Below are 21,511 nucleotides of genomic sequence, written 5' to 3' on the forward strand. Positions count from 1 at the left end.
TCCGTCGAGGTCGTGCTGGTATTGTTATGCCGAGCGCCGTTGCGCCTGGTCGATCGCTACCTGCGCTTCCCTACGTCTATTCTATTCTATTAGTCACAATTAGGACAATCCCCGAGCATGAGAAGACTAAAAAGGGAATCGAGAACCCACTTTCACCCACGCCTACTACATTCCTCTGTTGAACACCTACGTCTCACTCGAATTCCACCAGATTGTTTTCAGATTGCCACTACATCCCTACGTAGATATCCTCAGAACCTCTAGTATTCTTATCCTAACATACGTCTCCAGATTGATACAAGGCGCTAGTGCTACTGTCCAAATCTGAATATATAAAAACAAGTCCACCCTTCTCACCGACACCCAAAGCATTCTACAATGGGCTCTCTCCCTCATACAAGCCTCCCCGATGCGGAATCTTCTGACCTGATTCTTACACATCCAACCCAAGATGAGAAATATGCAACATGGCGGCTAAACTCAAAGGAGTGGAAGGGTGCCCTTTCTGAGGAGGACTACCTCCGACGAGAACCTTATATGGAGACAGTGCCGCTGTCGAAGGACGGAGGCATGCAGCATTGGGTTCTCACATCGGAAGCCTCTCCGGAGGGGTCTAAGCGGACCGTGCTCTCCAGCTGCGAGACCCTCCGCAAGCGGGTCCTCGTTGGAGACGCCGCTGGCCAAGTCAAGGAGGGAATCGCCTACGGGGTAGGGAGCGTTTTCACAGATCCCGCGCTCAGGGGCAACCGATATGGGGCCCGAATGCTGAGAGAGCTCGAGAAGGTGCTGCGAAATGGTGCCGAGCCTCCTGAATGCCAACAGCAGAGACCCCTAGCCAGTGCTTTGTGGAGCGACATCGGGAAACAATTCTATGCTAAGAAGGGGTGGCCAGCCTATCCAAGTCTGCACGTTACCTTTGCCATCCCTGGAGGGGTAGCAGCAGGTGACGCCGAAGCAGCACGCCATGCTCGACCCATTACCTACGACAACTTGAAAGAGCTCTGCGACTTGGACGAGAAGCTCATGAGAGAGCAGCTTGCGAAGCCCCGAAGCGATGGAAAGATGAGGTTCTGCTTCGCACCCGACTACGACATTATGCGGTGGCATTTCTATCGAGATGACATTATTGCGCGAGCCCTCTTCAAGGATCGAGGTCCGACGGAGACAAAAGGGGCTGTAGCTGGCCCGGATGGAAAACGTGTCTGGGTACTATGGGTCAGGAACTTCCACGAGAACCCGCAAGACACAGCCAAAAATAAAATGTACATCCTTCGTCTCGTAATTGAGGAACGAAACGGCCCCCGCCGAGGAACTTGCCGAGTCGTTTGCCGCAGTTATGGCCAAGGCTCACGGGTACGCGAGGGACTGGAAGTTGGGCAAGATTGATCTGTGGAATCCGACAGCCACCATCTCGTCGCTTATCGAGGCCAGCAGGCTGCAGTCGGAAATCGTCGAAAGGCACGTTGACAGTATTCCCAGCATGAGGTGGTACGGGGAAGACGAAGGAGAGCATGTTGAATGGGTTGCAAACGAGAAATATTGCTGGAATTGATCGCTACTTGAATACCTTACCAGGGGCCTATTGGGCAGGGAGCCGCCTGGCACTTGGCATTATGTCTTTCTGAACAACTTCTACTTGTATTTTTTAAGAACAGTCTTCACAGTGTCGAATCCGAGAATGACAAACACCGACCGGCATGGAATGCAATACGTGACTAAACAAACACTGCCTAGCTCTACTCTACTATTGAAGTGCTGTCTAGATGTGGTGTGACATATTGTAATAAAATGGGCGATACGGAACATGTCTGTATGTTACAAGTGATGGGTGATAGATCGTAAATGACCTCGTGCTCCTCGAAAGAATGAAATGGAAACAACTTAGAAAATTCGTACTCGAGTTGATCCGATCAACTTTCTCAACCCGTAAAAGGCCATTTCAAAGTTGTAAATATTATCAAACAGAATCTCGAACCTAAAGAATTAGGTAGTATTTATTTTGAGCGCAGGGCGATGACTTCGTGCTTCTCATCAATGGCCCCCTTTGCGGAGAGCAGGTCCGGAATGGAGAAGATCGCTAGCTACCGTAGCTACATATGGTTAGACGGGTCTATCTCAAGTTAGGAGCCCAATCAAGTCGGGGCAACTTAGAAGGAACCTAAGGTATGTTAGGTGCGTACCTACCTCATGTCTGGGGTATGGCGCATAGCTGATGCTAGATACTAGAGACAGCTTAGGTAACCTACATAGTGTTAACAGAGTATAGGTAGGTTCGAAATAACTAGGGGCGTAAGGTTGTTCCATGCACTGATTACCTCCATGTTTCTGAGTAGGCATTGTGTGATGATGGCGGGATTCGCTATCAACAATGTGTACATTGGGCTGTGGGAAGTGGGCGTCCATGGGCGGAACGAGCCCTTATGGATAACCTATAAAATAGGAAACCTAGAATTGACGAGTAAAGGCTTGCCTTGCAGGTGGACTTACTTCATTCACTTTGGCCTGTCGCAAAAAGGAAAGCAATGGCCCAGCGACAGACACTTTTTGGGAACCTGCGATTTCCAGTCTCCCGCATCGCATCGCATCGGGGTGTTTGTCCCTTCAACAACAACAATAATAACAATAACAACTGCCTACTCGGGCGAGAGACGACCACATCAATGATCTCTTCCCTGGCCTCCAAAGTTGCTCCTCGCTTGTTCCGATTAGATAGAGCGTCTTACATGTCTACACCTCACCTCGTTCCTTAGAGTAGACGCAAAGCGCTGCGAGCAACCTTGCTGTCTCCCCGCTTCCCTTCCTGTTTTGGCGCCTTCCGAGGGTGCATTCATTTCACACTTCACGTCTTGTCCTTTGATTCCCGACAAAATAATACCACTACTGAGCGCACCGAATAACTCCATCCGTCTGGTCCAACTCGTCTTGTTTCTCCCCCGTCACGCCAGTCTATTATTTCTAGGAAGTTCACATCTACCAAGTCCGACCTGATGCACAGCCATCTATTGCATTTGCATCTCACATTCCGGCAACGAGTGTGATGACTTGCACTCCAATCACCAATATCGGTGGTATCCTGACCTTGGTAAGTCCAATTTTCCCAGCACTCGTCGCTCCATGCGCCTAGCATATCCAGGTGCCCTACATGATTGAATCCCTCGTCATCTACTGGGGGACCAAATGCTCTACAATGGTCGTACCGTTGGTTTTGACGACAAGGCACAAAACACACCCAAACCAATGCGGTCGGTCCTCTGGGTTTTTAGGAAGAAACTGTCCTTCACTCCAGCCCCAGTGCGACTCTGAACTTATGACTTGTTCAAACCTTCCACTACCTTTTCCATTCTTCATTGCAGCCCAGCAATCGCAAGCCCCCCACATGTAGGCATTGTGGTTTTACCATCATCTGGTTCTACTTTCGCGCACTTCATTGGCCTGGCCCATGATATTCTGGATCTCCCAGTTTTGGATCTCCCGGCTTACAATCGGCTGTGCTTCTGTGCCCTTCACAGACTTGGTTTGGGTACACTCTAGCACAGAGACGGCAGCCGTTTGGTGAAAGGCTAATCGTTGGCTGGCCACAAGACGCGGTGGTTCCAGTATCTACGATCATTGTGTCCATATTTACTGACTCTCATATATACTTTCTCTGCAATTAGCTAACCATTTCAAGACAGACAAATACGTGGAAGTTGCTTGGGTGTCGCGCTCCTTAGCCCGTGACCCGATTTCGGTGGTCGTAGAATCTCTGTGGTGCCCGAAGGAGTAGAAAGCCAACCACCAGAACATCGCAGACATGAGTGACCCCGTCGACGGTAAACTGGGGTTCTTGGCAGAAGTAATCGATCTCGTCGATTCTGATTCGGAGGATGGCCCTGGGGACTTCAGCCAAGTTTCGATACTGCAGAAGCAAACATGCCTATCCCACGTTCTAAGTGTCTTTGAAGACATCTGCCCGACTCATCTGGCAGGACTTGCCGAAATGCACAACCACAATGCTGAGCTCATTGTCGCCTTGATCGTTGACCAACAAGAGAATGGCACCCCTTACCCAAAACGTGAAAACACTAAGAAACGGAAGCGCGGGGAAACCACTTCACCCACGGTCGAGGAAAGTGCAGCGATTAGAGCAAGATTGCACGACCCAGAGTACAACCGAGTCATGACTACATCTCGGTATAAGGACATGGCCGTGGCACTGATCTCACAGGACTATCCTAAGGTACCCAAAAATACGATCAAAAACCTCCTTGCTAAGCATGGATCATCTGTCTTCCATACTTACACGACCATGGATGAAGCAGCGCGAAATTGGGACGCTGCAGCACCGCTCTGGACTGAAAAAAAGACGGCGACCAAGTTAGAGGTCAAATATAGCCGACAAACCATAAATGATCAACTGGTCCGCGAAGACATTCCAGCGGACGAGTTAGCGGCGCTGAAAGAATTTGTGGCCGCAAGGCGCGTCCGGGAAGAGCACGAAGCAAAGGCGGCTGCAGAAGCTGAGGAGGACGCCAACAGGGACAGAGCCATTACGAGCGGACAGGTGGCCGAATGCGGCTGTTGTCTCGACGACGTCCCCCTTAACCGCATGGTGCAGTGCGACGCAGAGGAGGCTCATTCGTTCTGTAGGCCCTGCATGAGAAAACAAGCAGAGAGCCAGATAGGCTACCAAAAATACCAGCTCACTTGCATGTCCATGGAAGGATGTCAGGCTGGCTTCTCGGCATCACAAAGGCGAACGTTTCTTGACGAGAAGTTGCAAATTGCTCTGGACCGTATCGAACAGCAAGCGATGCTTGAGATGGCAGGGATAGAAAGCCTTGAGACCTGTCCATTCTGCCCCTTCGCGATGGAGTATCCACCAGTTGAAGAAAACAAGGAATTCCGGTGCGCGAATGCGGACTGTGAGGTTGTCAGTTGCCGATTGTGCCGCAAGGTGACACACATACCTAAAAACTGCGCTGAAGCTGCAGCCGAAGAAGGACATGAAGCTCGCCACACTATTGAGGAGGCCATGAGCGAAGCCATGATACGACGATGCAATTCTTGTAAGAAACTCTCCCGGGCACAGCTCCAAACCGAACAGCCGAACCTAATAATGGAATCTAGGCAAAAACCCCTTTATCAAACAGGATGGATGTAACAAGATAACATGCACACGATGTAGGACAATACAGTGCTATGTCTGCCGCCAGACTGTGAAGGGCTACGACCATTTCAACGATGCTACTCGTGGTGGAAAAGAAGGCCAATGTCCGCTGTTCGACGCGACGGAAGAGCGCCATGAAGCCGAAGTCCAACGTGCCCAAGAGGAGATGAGGAAGAAAGTCGCGGATGAGAACCCAGAATTGGTAATTTCTAGTATTTCTTAACCCCATCTATCTGAATGATCCCTTACCTGGAATGGCCTATGTACGTACGGGCCCAGTGGCCCTGGGGTTCTATTAATCCCAAACTAGGAAGATTTCGTGGCTATTGCGCACGCTGCCTGCCCCCTCCAGTCCTCATTCATGTGTGCCTTTCGTACCGAAAGAGAAAGTATCAAATACTAACCTGCTATGCATAGGACAACACTGCACTGGACATCAAGGTTTCAAACAAGGTGCAGGAAGACGACAAGAAACGCAAAGAGAGAGACCCCCGTTATCTTAATGAGATAAGAGGCGGTCGGCATTTCTCTCTGAACTTCCTGGGCGGCCATCCTCTTGTCCTTCCGCTAGTACCTGCACCACTCCGTCCCGGCCAAGCTAATGCCCTAGGACCTGATGTGCAGATGAGGCAGGCTGATGCCCCAAGACCGGAGGTACAAATAGAACAGGATAATGGCAACCACCAGCAACAGCGACTGGGGCATTTACATGCAGCACAACGAGCGCATCAACGCATCGTGAAACAGTTTGACAACAGGAAGAAGGACCTGCTTGCAAGGATTGCAGATCAGGCACCGTTTGGCAGGGCAGCCATATCCCAAGGACCGCAACCCGCAGGCTATCAGGGCGTGATCGCACAACCTGCCCCACTCAACCTGCCCCCCAAATGGAGAAGTAGCGCTGGACGTTGATCCAAACGACTGGATCGTGCGAGTACCTTTGGGAAGGGCACATCGCCAGCATCGGCCGAATGGCAATCACAACAATGAGGCTCTGGGGGCTTTTCTACAAGATCAGGGGAGATGGTCGTGAGCAAGTCCAAGCCCGTCCTCGATTATTATCTGCTGAAGCTCAACCGGGATTTCGGCGTTATACTGGACTAGCACAAAGGCTGTTTGGCAACGACCACCAAGTAGCGGCTGCTGCTGACGGACGTGCTCCGAACTATGCCAATCGCCGGCGAGGTGTTCTCCCAGGCAATGATGATGTTCTGCACGGTCGGGGCGCACGTCAAGAGGAGCCACACAACGCTTTCATTCTAGGTGGGACGGGCCCAGATGTATTGGGGCTGATGCCTCCTGCTTTCGCACAAAAACCTGAATTCCCTGGAATGCGCGAGTTCTTTGAACCTCCACTAATGGGCCCAGTAGCAGTGAATCGATTACATAGGGGCTGTCAGGCTCTGCTACGGAATCCCGAGCAACCAGAACAACGGCTAGGCCGACAATTCGGATCAGCCAACCCGGTTAGACGTCCGTTGGCACGACAAGTAAACGCTGGGCCGGCATCAGCCCGTGGCGTACAGAACAACAGGGCTTAGAGAGCATTGAGTGCTGATGATGATGAGTTCTTCGATAGGCAATCGTCAGGGGATGATGAGGGGACGGAGAACCTAAGAAGGGAAGGTTGGTTGGTTCACTTGCCTTCACCTTGGACTCCTGTTCTCCTGGCACATTCTCTGTGCCTTTTTTTCAGCGACAACCTGAGTATTTGTTGCATTATCCACTTGATGTGCAAGGCAATAGGACTTCTTTCTTCAGCAATGTGGCCATGGCGATGATACGGACGGAATTTGATACCCAGGATGCAGCGTTTGTTTGCACTTACATTTATTTCTGAGCGCAGCCACAAGCTTGGCGCTTCGGTAGCGCATACATATCCTCATGTCAAGTATGACGTTAAATGGACAATGAATTCCCGAACAAGCAACGATGTCAACCAGTCTGAGACCGCATGTATGTGTGTATCCCCGTAATGGTGAAAGTCCTGCTTTCACCAGATATGGGTATTGTATGGACGGGTCAGGGATAACTTAGGCTCATTGGCCCAACTCTTGAGGGTTGGTTCCGTTGGGTATAGTATATCCGGTTGCATAGACTGCCCTGCCGATCATTTTGCAACCTACTTGTTAATTGGACTTCCCTCGATCATTGACATCAAGACTAGAATTGTGCATGTCCGTATCGGGAAGGGGCCGATGGCAACTGGGACGATCATCGAAGACCAAGGTCGAATTCGCGTATATCTCGCTGACCCCGCATATAGGCCTCTCCGCATGTTCCATAACCCCTCCAATAGCCGGCCTTCAGCTCCGCTTATAGAAGTCTATTTTGCATATATTGAAGGAAATGTCGGAACAGGTGATGATCGAAAGGTATACTTTCCTTGTTTCCATGATCAGGTTGTCATATATTCCCCCCACATCACATGCTCGGTCCGTAGCGGTCCGTCCAGTCTCTTCCGCCGCAGCAGGAAGATACAGTAGTCTCTGCAGTCCCGGCTCGCCTCCTGCGGGTGATTCTTGGCTCACGTATCTCCCCTCCATGGTGTTACATCCATTGGTAAGGCGATATCCCGGCCCCTGCAGTTCGGTGTAGCGAATTCCGCGAACAATCTTCCGCCTCGGCAGAAGAATGTAGGCTCCAATCGATTATAAAGTAGATAATGTAGGCTGTGCGTCTCCGATGCCCTTGTGTATCACCGCCTGTGCTTTACCTACATCGCAATATGGCCAGATCTTTCCACTTGGCGTGCAGCCGTGGTGCTGCCTACGGGCTTACCCTGCTCTCGTTATTATTACTGGCGGTTGTTGGCGCTGGGGCGGAGAGAACGCGCCTCAGTCTCAACCAGGGCTGGCGTTTCTCGCGATTTGAGTCGGCTCCCGACGGTCTGTCCTATGAAACACTGCGGCCGTGGATCCTGCCCTCGGCCAACGACTTCATAATCAATGGCGATCAGCACAAGAGCCCTGATGGAGCGACCCCGGGAGCAACGTCGAGTACACGCAGTCTTCTTTCGACGACAGCGCCTGGGAAGCTGTGAACGTACCGCACGATTGGGCGATCAAGGGACCCTTTGGTGCTCCAGGCATCAGCGGCGGGATGGGTCGTCTGCCTTCCAATGGGATTGGTTGGTACCGGCGGACGGTGTCGTTGGAGGAAGCCGATGTGGGCAAGTCCATCTTCCTGGACATCGACGGCGCCATGTCACACTCGGCGGTCTGGCTGAACGGCGAGCTCGTCGGGGGGTGGCCATTCGGCTACGCCTCGTTCCGGCTGGACTTGACGCCCCATCTGAAGGTCGGCGACGACAATATACTGGCGGTCCGCTTGGAAAACAAGCTAGACTCGTCCCGTTGGTACCCCGGTGCGGGTCTCTACCGCAATGTCTGGCTCGTCAAAGTCGACCCCGTCCACGTGAGGCAGTTCGGCACTTACATTACAACGCCAGCCGTTTCGGCTGAAGCGGCGACCGTCCATCTTGCTGTCGAGATCCAGAACAAGGGAAATTCCAGCCAGAAGGTGGAAGTCGCAACCGATATTTTCGTCTTCGACGCAGCTAGCGGACAGCCGACGGGAGACGCCGTGGCCACTTTCCCGCAAGCCACGATCCAACTCGCAGCCGGTGCGAAGCAGTCGGTCAATGAGTCGACAGAGGTTCAAAATCCTGCGCTTTGGGGACCCCTACCAACACAGAAGCCTAACCAATATGTGGCCGTGACGAGCGTATTAAAGGGAAACAGCACTGTGGTCGATACATACCAGACCCCCTTCGGAATCCGTACCGTAGCCTATAGCGCAGACCAAGGCGGTATCTTGGTCAACGGGGAGAAAGCCTACATCCAGGGCGTATGCAACCACCACGACCTCGGGGCGCTCGGGCTGCATTCAACAACCGCGCCGCGCGACGCCAGCTGGAGATGCTGCAGGATATGGGTGTCAACGCGCTGCGGACGTCTCATAACCCGCCCGCACCTGAGCTCATGGAGATGGCCGACAGCATGGGCATTCTCGTCTTCGACGAGCTGTTCGACGCCTGGACGGAGGCGAAAGTCGAAAACGACTACAGCACGCTCTTCGGCGACTGGCACGAGCCGGACCTGCGTTCCTTTGTGCGCCGCGACCGCAACCACGCCTCCGTCGTCGTCTGGAGCATCGGCAACGAGATCCCCGAGCAGACCAGCAGCGCGGGCGCGCGCATCGCGGCGGAGCTGGTGGCGCTGATGCACGAAGAGGACCCCACGCGGCCCGCGACGTCGGCCATGAACAACGCGGGTCCCAACACGGACTTTGCGCGGAGCCTCGACGTGGCCAGCCTGAATTACCAGGGCGAGGGCCACGGCGACTCGTGGTCGAGCACCTTCCCGGCCTTCCACAGCGCCTTTCCGAACAAGATGATCTGGACCAGCGAGAGCTCGTCGGTGCTGAGCACGCGCGGCACCTACATCTACCCCGTGGCGGCCAACAGCAGCGCCGTCGTGGGCAAGAGCAATGCGGGGGCCAACTACACCTCGCTCGAGGTCAGCGCCTACGAGCTGTACGGGCCCTCCTGGGGCGCGTCGCCCGACAAGGTCTTCGCCATGCAGGACCGCTACCCCTACGTCGCCGGCGAGTTCGTCTGGACCGGGTTTGATTATATCGGCGAGCCGACGCCCTACGACGAGGAAGCCCTGGCGCGCAGCTCCTACTTCGGCATCATTGATCTGGCCGGCTTCCGCAAGGACCGGTTCTATCTATACCAAGCACGCTGGCGCCCCGACTTCGCCCAGGCGCACATCCTGCCGCACTGGAGCTGGGGTGTGGAGCGCGAGGGCCAGGTCACGCCCGTCCACGTCTTCTCGTCGGGCGACGAGGCCGAGCTGTTCGTGAACGGCCAGTCGGCCGGCCGCGTCTCGCGAGACCCGAAGCAGGAGTACCGCTTCCGCTGGGACGACGTCGTCTACGCGCCGGGAGACCTCCGCGTCGTCGCGTACAAGGACGGCCAGCCGTGGGCCGAGGACACCAGGCGCACCGTGGGCGCCGCCGCGGGGCTGAACGTCACGGTGGACCGCGCGTCGATTGGGGGCCTCGGGCGAGGACCTCGCCTTCGTTTCGGTGGCCGTGGTGGATGCCAGGGGGGTTGTCGTGCCGGAGGCGGCGAACGAGATTACTTTTTCGGTCGGGGGTGGCGGTGGTGCTGGGGAGATTGTGGCTACGGACAATGGGCAGCCGACGGACCAGACGCCGTTTCCTTCCAAGACGCGGAAGGCCTTCAGTGGACTGGCTTTGGCCATTGTGAAGGGGAAGGCTGGGCAGGCAGGGGAGGTCGTGGTTGAGGCTAAGGCAGATGGGCTGGAAGGGGGGAGTGTTACAATTCAGGTCGGTTAAGGAGTTTCGGAAATTCGAGAACTCGCATATGTATCGCCATTCAATATTGAGAGGTTATAGGGAGCCCCGATAGTTCTAGACGTAAACCAACATATTGTGTCATCCTCTCAGTCCTCTGAGCCATTCATAGGATCTTTGACAGCAACGACACGCCATCCATCTCCTATTGACTAAAGATGCTTGTTCTAACTAAGGGATCCATTCGGAAGCCTCAATTGCTAGGGGTCCGAGTGCATTGGCTCATAAGGTGTACCATACAATGGTAGCATCGCTGAGGATGGTAGACCCCTTTTTGTTTGGGTTCAAGTTCCGCAACCCTATGAGCAGGAGACAACACGCAGATCCATGGCACTAAGCCACGGTAATCTATACAGGCGACGCGGTTTTTCGAGACAGCAGCAGAGACACTCATCGGGTTTTGGCAAACTTCTCATGCCATTTTCCTCGTGCAAGCGGCTTCGCGGTCTCTCCCGTAGTGTCGGGAACGAGCTCGACGCTGTCATGGATTGTGGAGATGGCCTTCAGTTCCGTTTGCCCGGGTTGAGCAGCTGGGGCAGAGGACTCCTCTGGTGACGACGATGCAGGGGCAGGAGCCAGGAGAATCAGGGCGTTGGATGTGTTCTTCTGGCGCAGACCCCAGGTTTGACCGCCGTGCTTAACCACAGCCGACACGGCCGAGGACTCGAGCTTCAAGCTTTGTTTGCATCGAGGTCAATTTGAAGGACTTCTTTCGTCATGGCGCGTGAACCTCGAGCTTCGGTAGACTTACACGGGTGGATCGTCGGATTCCAGCAGAGCCAGCAGCTCCGGTGGCAGTTCCAGGAGCTTGTAGCCTATGCCATCAGGAGCGTGGGCGAGCGGTATCCCTGAGTTATCCTGGCTGGACATGGTTCGCAATGGTTTCTTTTTTTGATATTTGATAGAATTCTCCAGCAACGGCCAGTCTTTCTGGGGGATTCGTCGTGGTGCAGGTTACATGGTCTGGATTTGATTCCCGCTGCTAAAAAGAGTATACCGAGGAGGATCCATAAGGTACGTGCCCATGTACCTCCAACCTCTTAGATCATGTTAGGCGGCGATGTGACTTCAGCACCGAGAGAGAGAGCTTTTGACAAGCGGGGTGAAGCTGCCACTGGCAACCGGCTCAATGTGTCATACACATGTTTTTGTAGTTGCTTTTTTTTCTTCACCCCTGCTTCATCCAGCAAGGAAAACATGGCAATTTCTTAAAGCTTGAAATATTTTCTCGTTGATGTATTGGATCCTGGGTCAATTGACATCAACACATCTCTCTCTCTCGCTTGGTTGTGTACCTCCCTGGATATCTTCACCGCTGGATACATACTAAGCTACATAATATCTACCTAATAAATCAACGGCTGCACAGACAGGCCTATTGCCTGCATTGCAATGGCGATTGTTCAGTATTATTGCCTCTTATTTACTCTTGAAGGAAGGGAACGCAGCCGACTGCAGGATTTCATGCAGTAGAGCGCTCCATAAAAAGCACGTATGTAAACAATTCGATCCATGCCACATGCAGCTCTGGCCAAAGTCCCAGTCCCCTCGATAGCAAGCAACACGAAAAGCGGGCTTCGTCCAACAGGCAAGCAGCCTGACTTGTGTTTATTTGAGGCTGGCACCAATAACTACCTACCCAATCCAGGACGGTGTGCAACCCAGGCCCGTGCAAACCCAAGAGCTCATCTTTTTTTGGCAAATAACCTACAACAGACGCGACGTCAATCGCCGAATCCCTGCAGCCCAAACTGTCTCTTGTCTGTCTTGTCGACTGTTTCACTGCATCCGCCAAAGTCGGGGTCGAGTTGGCGTTGTTGTTGTTGTTTTTTTGTTCTCGTCGCTCGTTGCCGTGTGTAAACACCGCCTTTCTTGGACCACACCAACACTCTCATCGCATCGACTAAAGTGCTGATCTCCAGCACCATCCGGAAGAGTCCATCCTGGCCAGCATGAACGAGGCCTGTTGAAGCGGCCATGGTTCGCGTCACCGAAGAGCTGGCGCTGTCGCCAGAACATGTCACTCTTTATCGTACAACCGACCCTCTGCTAGGCCATCTCCCGATTCTGATCTTCCACGGCCCTTCCACGACGGCCAATTACACCTTCAACAGCTCGCGCGTCCAAGTCCATATATACACTCTAGCAGGTTTCCAGTCCTTCCCTCGAGTCACAATATCGCCCAATTCGCCTTTCTACAATGTCGTCAACCATCTCCCGCGCGAATTCCAGGTCGACGAGATCTATCGCGCGCTCGCCTTTGGCCTGTACAAGTATTTCCACGAGCTGCCCGAGGCCGTCAAAAGCCACATTAGACAACAGTTTCCTACCACCAAGGGTCGCCGCCCAGGTTCGTCGCCGACTCTGTTTGGAGAACAGCATGCCGCAGATATCGCCCAGACCATGGTCAAGTCCGACGTTTTCGCCAGAGGTCGCCCAAAAACTACATATGGCACTGCAGACGCAGCATATTAGCAATGTCGACATTGACTTGGTCCTGCCGCCAGGCTCCATCATCCCACTGCAGCCTGTCCAGGAACTGGAGGAGCTACCCGAAGATGAAGACGAATTCATGGACCCTACTTTGCGCCAGTACGGCATGTACACCCCTTTGATCAAGCTCTTCGGGGAGCCCATGTTCTTACCCACTTCGAGGCTAAAACGCGCGCCTTCGAAACCGACGGCGCTCAACAGATCCAAGTCGTTTACGAAAGACCAGAAGGTCGAGCTGCGGAGGAAATTGGCCGAGCTGATGGACACTGAAGAGCGCTACGTGTTCAAGATGAACGAACTGGTCAAGCATATCGCGGATGAGTATCGGCAGAAGGCCAAGACGAAGACCACAGGCAGCTTTAGTCCGACGATCGAAGATGTTGAGAAGCTGTTTCCCAGATCGTCTGACCGTATCCTCCAGGTCAACACCGCGTTCATGCAGGAGTTGCGCAAGGTCATGGATGACACCGAGGAGGAAGCTGTGAAAGACATAGAGTCTGGGACCACCACGAGAGTGGGTGTATCAGGCAGTATCTTGGGCAAGTCCAAAGATCCTAGCGGTGCTATGGCCATGGCCAAAGTTATGATGGAGTGGTTTCCTCAATTCACGGACTGCTATCAAGACTACATTCGTGCGAGTCAGCATTTCCCACAGCTCATCACGGCCTTTGTTGGCAATCAATCAAGCTTTTCCCAACGAGTGGCGGCCACAGGCGAGCAACACCTGCGCTCGATACTCATTGAGCCGGTTCAGCGACTTCCGCGATATAGTCTTGTTATCGATCAGATTGTCAACTGTCTGCCAATGACACACCCAGCTCTGCAGCCCATGCTGAAGGCCCGAGACATCATCGCAAGTATCTGCTCAATGGACGAGCCCCTAGCGGACAAACCCCAAATCACCACTCGGCTGCGGAACATGATAGAGAGCTGGCCAGGTGATCTAGAGCCTAAAGGAAGACTGATACTTGCTGTTGATTTTTCGGAATTGCCAGCCCCTTATCAAGCTGATGCGCCCATTGACATTGATACCGGTGAACGAGCCGGGATATTCTTACTGTTTTCTGACTGTATCGTCATGGTCAAGAAGCTGTATGGAGGGAATATGCATTCGCGGGACCTGCTACGGGAAATCGACAAACCTTCGGCACAGGGACTGCTCATGTCCATGACTAATGCTGCAGGTGGCCAAGCATCATACGAGTTGGCATTTGCAGGATGGCACGGTCTTGCGAATGTCCGTTTCACGGAGTCGGCTGATGGGCGGCTTGTCTGGATGACTTCTACCAAAGAGATGAATGGTGCTCATGCCGGAGAACATGTTACCAACCCCGCGATAACGTCGCGCTGTTTCCTTCTCCAAGAGGCATACGAAGGAAGGGCTACTAAATGGCTCGAGGACATCGTCAAAGCCCGGGTAGAAGGTCGTTTTGGTGAAGTGGAAAGGGAAAATCCAAGCTGGACCCTTAGATCTGTACGAATGCCCGACACCGGTCTCGGTATCTTTGCTGCTGTGTTCCAGGAAGGATTGGATCAACTGATCGAGGGGCGCAAGGAACCAGCTCCTATCCGCATCGTAGTGGATCATGAGAAGGGAACAAAGCAGTCTCCCATTGGACATTATGGCGTGGAGATCGTTTCCGACGTGAAAACTGGTGATATGCAACGCAAGGTTGTGATCATAACAGTAGGACTAAGCGGCAAGAAGTCTACAGACGATGTTGCTCTTGAGGACTTTTTGCCTACTCTTGCCCGGAGAGGTAAGTAATTCCGCATTCCTTCAAGGTCTATACATGAAATGAAGACTAACAATCCCTAGTCATCCAACTGCTTAGCACACAACACAATGTGTCCAATCCCGGACTTGCACCCGCACTTGTCAACTTCCACACCAAAATCCTGCGAGGCCTGAACCTCACTAATCGTGTCGAGAAGACTCGCTCTTTCCTGGCATCATCCCCTGTCAAGATGCTTACCAGTTTCTTGGGCGGTGGCAACAGTACAGAAAATCTCAACTCTCCTAAACATCAGCCACGAACCCCTGTGACGCCGCTCTACCCTCCGCCTCTTAGCAGATCCAACAGTTCAGCCAAAGACGCAGGTTCCTTATACGGGTCAGCTAGAAGCCGGGACAACATCAAATTAGGTGCAGATGACGACAGGCCCGAGAACCCGCTCGTTCGACTTGAGCAGACCTTTACTGGTTACATGGCTAGTCTCCATAGCCGGAAGGGCAATTTCATCGGCCGGTTGATACTGAACAGAGGTGCCGTTGATGAGCTTTCTGTCAATGACCTCTACAACAAGCTCATCGAAAGCCCATTTGATATCGATACGAGCTCAGACCTCACAACAGACGTAGTATTTGTGGCGTTTGAGAAGTTTGTGAAAATTGCCTGGCGCGAGCAGATGGGGCCGATCATGTCGATGAAGGCTCTCGATGCGCTCCAAGCGCGGGCGGCAAAGAGACTCCCAGGCGATTTTGCCGACTTCGTGCATTTCCTATTTTCCGATATGGCACCTCAAAACCGGCGGGCTTTTACTGCATTGATCAAGCTCCTAGCCGACTTACTTGATGGCTGTGGCAACGACGGTGACCGCGGTGCTCTTACACTTGCCTTTGCTGAGCTTCTCGTGGATGATGGCTCTGCCCATGACTACATCAATCTACTCGATCTGCTTGTAGATGATTGCGACCGCATTTTCGACACGGGGCCTGCAGATTTTGGTCCTCTTCTTCTGGGACCGGGTGGTTCAGCTTATGAGTCAATGAATTCGACTACTCGTAGTGTGAAGTCGCACACTGGCTCATTGACCTCGAACGCCTCTTTCTCTACGCAGAAAACTCGGGTTCGACACGCTGCTACGCCAAAACTCCAAGACAGAAGCTGACACGCGGTCATCCGTCTGGCGAAGCTTGAGCAAGCATGGGGGTACCAATGGCAGAAATCCCGCTACTGGAGAGAGCTCCAGCCTGAGCAGGGCCTCTATAGCCCGGGCCAAGTCGATTGATATGGGGATGCCGACTATGCCGAACAAGCAACGGCGGCCTGGCTCAAGAGACAGGCCCCCTATCGCCGGTGCGTTTGATGACTCCTACGCGCGGCCAGTTAGCTCTCAGAGACTTGAGACTATTGGGGAACCAGAGAACGAAGATACGGCTGGGAAGACTTCCAGGAGGAAGCGACGAAGCTCACTATCAGATCTCAAAACCCTGATGGCGGCCGCGAGCCTCGAGGACGATGATGAATCCGAGCCAGAGCAATTGCCACCAGCTCTGCAGCCCTTATCACGCATGAGAGAGACGTCTCAGAAATTCAACTCGGGGCCCCGGATTCCTTCTCCATCAAGCCGGATTCCGACGCCCCCTGGCCGAAAGCCTTCTCCATCTGGGACATCTACAAACCCCTCGACCTCGCTGTCCAGAATACCTATAAGCCCCTTGATGTCGCCGACTAAAATGCCTATGAGCCCCTCAACCAACGGTCGCCCAAGGCCACAAAAGGAAAATCTTTCAGAATCGATGCTTCAAACCTCCAAGAAGTCCTCGCCACCAAGGACAGGAACAGTAAGGAAGGGACATGGCCGAGGTTTATCTACATCCCAAATTCCCATGCTCAAATCATCACGGAGTGCTTCCTCTCGGCGACTCACCACTTTCGCCTGAACGTCCAACGTCGAGTCCAACGAAGACTAATTCGGGTAAATTACGGCTTCAGTCACCACAGAAACTTCGGGAGCGTCTCCAAACCGAGAAGCAAGCAGTCGAGTCGGTCGATGCAAATTTGCAGTCAGAATTGTCGAGGATCACTGCGGATATGGCCCGCATGAACTCGTCACTTCCTCGATCTGCAATGACGGAAATCAAATCCTTGTCGGAAAGCATGACGGCGCTGGAGACCACCATACCCAGTATGGTTCAACAGCTTACGAAACAACACGAGAAACTGCAAAGGGATATGGACAACACGCTTAGAGCGACGGAAGCCAAGGTGAGAGAGATCGACCAGCTCTACAAGGAAAGCACGGCGGAGAATGAGCTCCTGTACGAGAAGTTCAACACGGAGCTTGCGAGGATTGTTCGGGCACTCAAGGGCAAAAGCGGAGAAAAGGAGGAGATCATGACCAAGATGAAAGAAGCCACGGAGGAGACGGCGCGGGTCAAGAAGGAAAATGCCAGGCTGAGGCGGGAGATGGCAAGCCTGCGCAGCATGGTCAAGGGGGCGACTGCCGACGCCGCCTAGAAGGCCGGGTCACTGTTTAGGAGGTTGATTAAGCGGTTGGCGTTTTGGTTGCTTTGGAGAATGGACAGCGCCATCAGGGCGGCTCGGGGGGCGTTGCATGGCGAGGTGTTCTGATTAGAAGCTGTTCAAAAGGTGGCTGGCTTAGGCCGTGAGCGAGTAATGGCGGGTTGGGGATGACCAGTATCATGACTATGAATGAGTATGACCAGCCATGAAATGAACGACTATTCGCAATATCCTATCATCCTTCCTTTTTACTGTACAGTAGTGGTAGAGTCTGGGTCGTGTCATGTCCTAATGCGGACAGACCACGACTACTTACGACTAGGTCGTGGACTAGCAGGAGCAGATGACATACGATGATGATGGCTGAACCTATTTGGGTGCCGTCTAACCTTCAGATCCAACCTCATTCTCATCTGATGCTTTGACGGAGACCAGCCGGTGGAGCCAGACTTCCCCTCACTTGCGGGCTTGAACGCCACGATTTACGTCTTACTGACATGGGACCAGCGTCATCGATCTCCATGTGATGTTTCATGGGAGGACTAATGGGATAACCCCAAACTACTAAAGGAGGCATGGCGGTAGAAAGCAGCCAAGAAGAGAGACGAGGGACGTGACGTTTCTATATAAATCCCTCCCCGACTCGCGGACACCTTGATGGTTGAAAGTCTTCCTCTTCCCAAACACACTCAGTCCAATCAAAACTTGCTCATCACCACAATACACACACTATACTCAATCTATCTCCAAAGACGATCCCTACCTACCCCATCAAACTATTCGACATGGGTTGCTCTTGCACTTCTTCGGGCTCTTGCTCCTGCGCCAGCTCCGGCACTTGCCAGTGCGGCAAGGAGTGCTCCTGCTCCAACTGCCCTGTAGGTCTACCGTGTCTGTCGATGCGTTGCCTCACTGGGCAACCGGTGCGGAACGCTCACTCGAGGGATCCATCGTTAACCATGTCCATATAGAAGCACTAAAAATAGTCCACGACCAAATCCACTCGCTCGAGGGTCTCGTTAGTCAGTGCGGTTGGCGGAATCTGAAGGTTTCTTAGGCTGGAAGTCCTTAGGATGGAAGTCTTGGGGAGAATGGAAACTTTTTGATGTCAAATACCTTCATTTATTCACCATGGCAAGTTCAATAACGACTGTCTATCTGCACGTTCCCGCTCCAGTGAAGCTGAGCCTTGCATACATCATCTTGTGGCCTTGCTCGCGACCCTCGAAATAAAATCCACGCATTTTAGACGTTTCATCGTACCTTGGTTAATTCGATTACCGTTCTAAAAACTGGAATAAGCGGCTTCAGATGACTTGAGAACTCAAGCAGGTTCTAAATGCCCAAGGGTCAATAGTAGTGCTATAAGTAGCCAGTACTCGATATTGTAGCTTATCACACAATGTCACATCATCTCTTAGCCAAAGTGACACTTGTTATGCAATAAGTACCAGGGGCATTCCCGTAACGCCTTCGTGCAAAATTCGATATGTGCCGCTAACCTGAAGATAAACCCCCCTATTTGTTTTCCAACAGAAAAAGTCATAATCGTGTAATTCACATAATGGGGAACAGGCGAGAGAAAAAACCCCGCCTACCTCCTTCCACTCCCCTTTTTTCAATAACCATCGCGTTGTAATATCACGCTAATAACCCGAGGCTGCGAGTCTCTCTGGCCTCCTGGCGACGGCGAGATCACCGGCCTCGGCACCTGCGGCCCGTTGTTCAGGAGGTAGCGGTCGCGAGGGTTGTCCGTCGCGACGCGCACAGGCAGCCGCCGGCCGCCGGCGGCGAAGTAGTACGACACGGCGGGCGCCTGCTCGATGTTGCGCACGACAGGGATGATTTTGCCGCTGCGCCGGTCGGACACCCGCGAGTCCAGCCCGGTGCGGTCGTCGAAGCCCGACCCGTGCATCGGCTCCAGCGGCACCACCTCGCTGTAGACCGACGCCGTGTAGAATGAGGTCCCGGCGTTGCCGGGCCGTAGTCCCCGGGAAGAGGGGTGTCGTCGTCGCCGCCGCCCAGGCCCATGCCGCCCCCGTACAGCTGCGACAGGGCCACGGTGCTGCGGTTGCGGCGGCTGTAGCGGTCGGTGGGCGCCGTGACCATGGACATGAGGTGGTGGCTGGCGCGCTTCGACATGCGCGCCAGCCGCTTCTCCAGCACGTCGAGGTTCTCGCGCATCTCGGCGCCGTCGCCGCCGTCGAGCACGAAGCGCGACTCGAGGATCCGGTCCATGCTGTGGTGCTGGATGAACAGGCTGGCGAGGAAGCCGACGCAGGCCATGGCCGTCATGATCCAGAAGACGCCGCGGAAGCCGTGGATGTAGGCCTGGACGGCGCCGACGCGCGTGGGGTTCAGCGGCGGCATGCGGTCGAGCTCGGCGACGAAGGCCTCGGCCTCGTGGGCGATGCGCTCGGGCAGGCCGAGCTCGTCGAGCTTGGCCGACATGAAGTTCTGGAATACGGTGCCGCCCACGGCCACGCCGATGGACATGCCCAGCGTGCGCATGAAGGCGTACATGGCGGCCGCACGCCCGCAGTCCTCGGTGCGCGAGATGGCCTGGATCGCCACGTTGACGCTCGTCAGCATCATGCCGTTGCCGATGCCGAAGACGGCGAAGACGGCCGCCCACAGCGCCGTGCCTGTGTCCTCGTCCAGGTCCTGCAGCAGGCCGCAGCCGACGGCCGTCAGGACCAGGCCGGCCCAGACGGCCCAGCGGAAGCGCCCCAGGCGCGAGGCCAGGATGGACACGACGATGCTGCCCGGCACGAGGCAGCAGGAGACGGGGAGGAGGTTTACGCCCGACTGGGTGGGGGTTGTCGAACGAACCGCCATGAAGTAGAACGGGACGTAGTATAGGGCGCAGAAGAGCTACACAATCAGTTCAGGAGAGTCAGTCGCTGCTTCACAGGATCTCTATGTTTTTTGCTTTACCTCTGGCAGAAGAAGACATACCAAAAAGCCTTGGGCAAAGGCACATGTATAGGCGGCAACAGCGGACCTGGAGCTGAAGATGGACGGCCGCAGGAACGGCTCGCGTGCACAGTGCACCTCCCACATGATGGTGAAAAATACAGCAACCGTCCCCGCGACCATGGGTACGATAACCTGGATGCTCGACCAGCCATACTCGATCCCGGCCCAGGAGAGGCCGACCAGGAAGCTGGTCATACCGCCGATGAACAAGAAGCCGCCGACCCAGTCGACGCGCTTCATTTTGGATGCGAAGCTGGATTTCTCTCCACTGAGCTTGACAAAAATCGGTACAGTGACGAGACCGATGAGGCAAAATGGGAACTGCAGGTTGGCAAATAGAGAAAGCAGTCAGTTTCCCAGGCCAACAAATGGAGGGTAAAAGCTCACATTGATGTAGAAGCACCACTTCCAATTGAGTTTGTCGACGAAAACGCCCCCGATCAAAGGTCCGATGACACTGCCAATGGCCCAGGCAGCAAGCACGATGGAAAAGTACTTAGGACGCTGCCGTAGAGGGACGATGTCGGCATAGATGACCTGGCCCATCGTGATGATGCCTCCACCCCCGATTCCTTGTAGGGTTCGGCCGGCAAAGAAGACGGTGAAGTTCTTGGCGATGGGGGCGCAGAGTGCAGTTCCTGCCGTAAAGAAGACAACCGAGCTGAAGAGCATTTCTTTCCGGCCGAATATATCCGATAGGGCTGCGATGAAGGGCTGGGAGACGGCACAGGCCAACAGATACGAGGTCCCAGCCCAGAATGCATCTATTGTCGAGCCATCCAGTTCCAGTGCTAGACTCTACAGTTATCAGAAATAAGTGTCAGCTTGTTGGCGGTGATATCACAGGCATCCCCATACATACCGGCAGTACAGGTACGAGAACAGTGGCATCGAGAGCCACCATAACCGAGACTATAGCAATCGAAATCATGCAACACCACTCCTGCCGCCCGGGCGTCCATTCCGGGCAGCAACAATGGCGCCCTGTTCCACGGACGACGACGACGACGACGACGATGATGATAGCTTTCCCATATTGATTCAAAACGAGTGTGGACCTCAAAAGAGGGAAGAAAAGCGCAGAAACAGAAAGCCCTCCTACTTGGGTAGAGCCGGCAGTAAAGAACGACAGTGGTGGGAAGAAACGAAAGGAATGGGAGGCAACGAAAGGAAGGGAAGGCGAACAGAGCTTGCAAGTAGGTATCACACACGAGAAGCAGTGGCAGTCTTACAGACAGATATGAGCCGGGCGAAG

The 21,511-nt window shown here is 53.8% G+C and overlaps 7 protein-coding genes across 7 annotated transcripts; 5 read left to right on the plus strand and 2 right to left on the minus strand.

The window, feature by feature from the left end:
* Nucleotides 1–378: 378 nt before the first annotated feature.
* Nucleotides 379–1,552, plus strand: PG994_000288 (uncharacterized protein; the record flags this gene model as incomplete). The annotated part of the gene is made up of 2 exons (XM_066851697.1): nt 379–1,262; nt 1,288–1,552. 2 exons carry the CDS (start codon nt 379–381, stop codon nt 1,550–1,552), a joined length of 1,149 nt encoding a protein of 382 aa, XP_066722329.1.
* Nucleotides 1,553–3,793: 2,241 nt separating this feature from the next.
* Nucleotides 3,794–6,061, plus strand: PG994_000289 (uncharacterized protein; the record flags this gene model as incomplete). The annotated part of the gene is made up of 3 exons (XM_066851698.1): nt 3,794–5,048; nt 5,110–5,351; nt 5,567–6,061. 3 exons carry the CDS (start codon nt 3,794–3,796, stop codon nt 6,059–6,061), a joined length of 1,992 nt encoding a protein of 663 aa, XP_066722330.1.
* A 74-nt stretch (nt 6,062–6,135) lies between these two features.
* Nucleotides 6,136–6,690, plus strand: PG994_000290 (uncharacterized protein; the record flags this gene model as incomplete). The annotated part of the gene is made up of 1 exon (XM_066851699.1): nt 6,136–6,690. One exon carries the CDS (start codon nt 6,136–6,138, stop codon nt 6,688–6,690), a length of 555 nt encoding a protein of 184 aa, XP_066722331.1.
* A 1,187-nt stretch (nt 6,691–7,877) lies between these two features.
* On the plus strand, nt 7,878–10,516 carry PG994_000291 (glycoside hydrolase family 2 protein; the record flags this gene model as incomplete). Its single annotated transcript, XM_066851700.1, has 4 exons — nt 7,878–8,143; nt 8,176–8,998; nt 9,064–10,191; nt 10,226–10,516. 4 exons carry the CDS (start codon nt 7,878–7,880, stop codon nt 10,514–10,516), a joined length of 2,508 nt encoding a protein of 835 aa, XP_066722332.1.
* A 408-nt stretch (nt 10,517–10,924) lies between these two features.
* On the minus strand, nt 10,925–11,404 carry PG994_000292 (uncharacterized protein; the record flags this gene model as incomplete). The annotated part of the gene is made up of 2 exons (XM_066851701.1): nt 10,925–11,210; nt 11,286–11,404. 2 exons carry the CDS (start codon nt 11,402–11,404, stop codon nt 10,925–10,927), a joined length of 405 nt encoding a protein of 134 aa, XP_066722333.1.
* A 1,107-nt stretch (nt 11,405–12,511) lies between these two features.
* On the plus strand, nt 12,512–17,271 carry PG994_000293 (Rho guanine nucleotide exchange factor gef2; the record flags this gene model as incomplete). The annotated part of the gene is made up of 5 exons (XM_066851702.1): nt 12,512–12,940; nt 12,996–14,787; nt 14,847–15,792; nt 15,869–16,617; nt 16,661–17,271. The coding sequence occupies 5 exons, from the start codon at nt 12,512–12,514 to the stop codon at nt 17,269–17,271; spliced, it is 4,527 nt and encodes a 1,508-aa protein (XP_066722334.1).
* A 1,731-nt stretch (nt 17,272–19,002) lies between these two features.
* On the minus strand, nt 19,003–21,352 carry PG994_000294 (mfs general substrate transporter; the record flags this gene model as incomplete). Its single annotated transcript, XM_066851703.1, has 4 exons — nt 19,003–20,151; nt 20,236–20,577; nt 20,644–21,054; nt 21,119–21,352. Coding segments are annotated over 4 exons (2,136 nt in total), but the record flags the coding sequence as incomplete, so codon positions are not given.
* Nucleotides 21,353–21,511: the final 159 nt, after the last annotated feature.

The sequence above is a fragment of the Apiospora phragmitis genome (genome assembly GCF_038363925.1).
Source record: "Apiospora phragmitis strain CBS 135458 chromosome Unknown utg000001l:1.0-2902119.0:1.0-2906034.0, whole genome shotgun sequence".
NCBI classification, from domain to species: domain Eukaryota; kingdom Fungi; phylum Ascomycota; class Sordariomycetes; order Amphisphaeriales; family Apiosporaceae; genus Apiospora; species Apiospora phragmitis.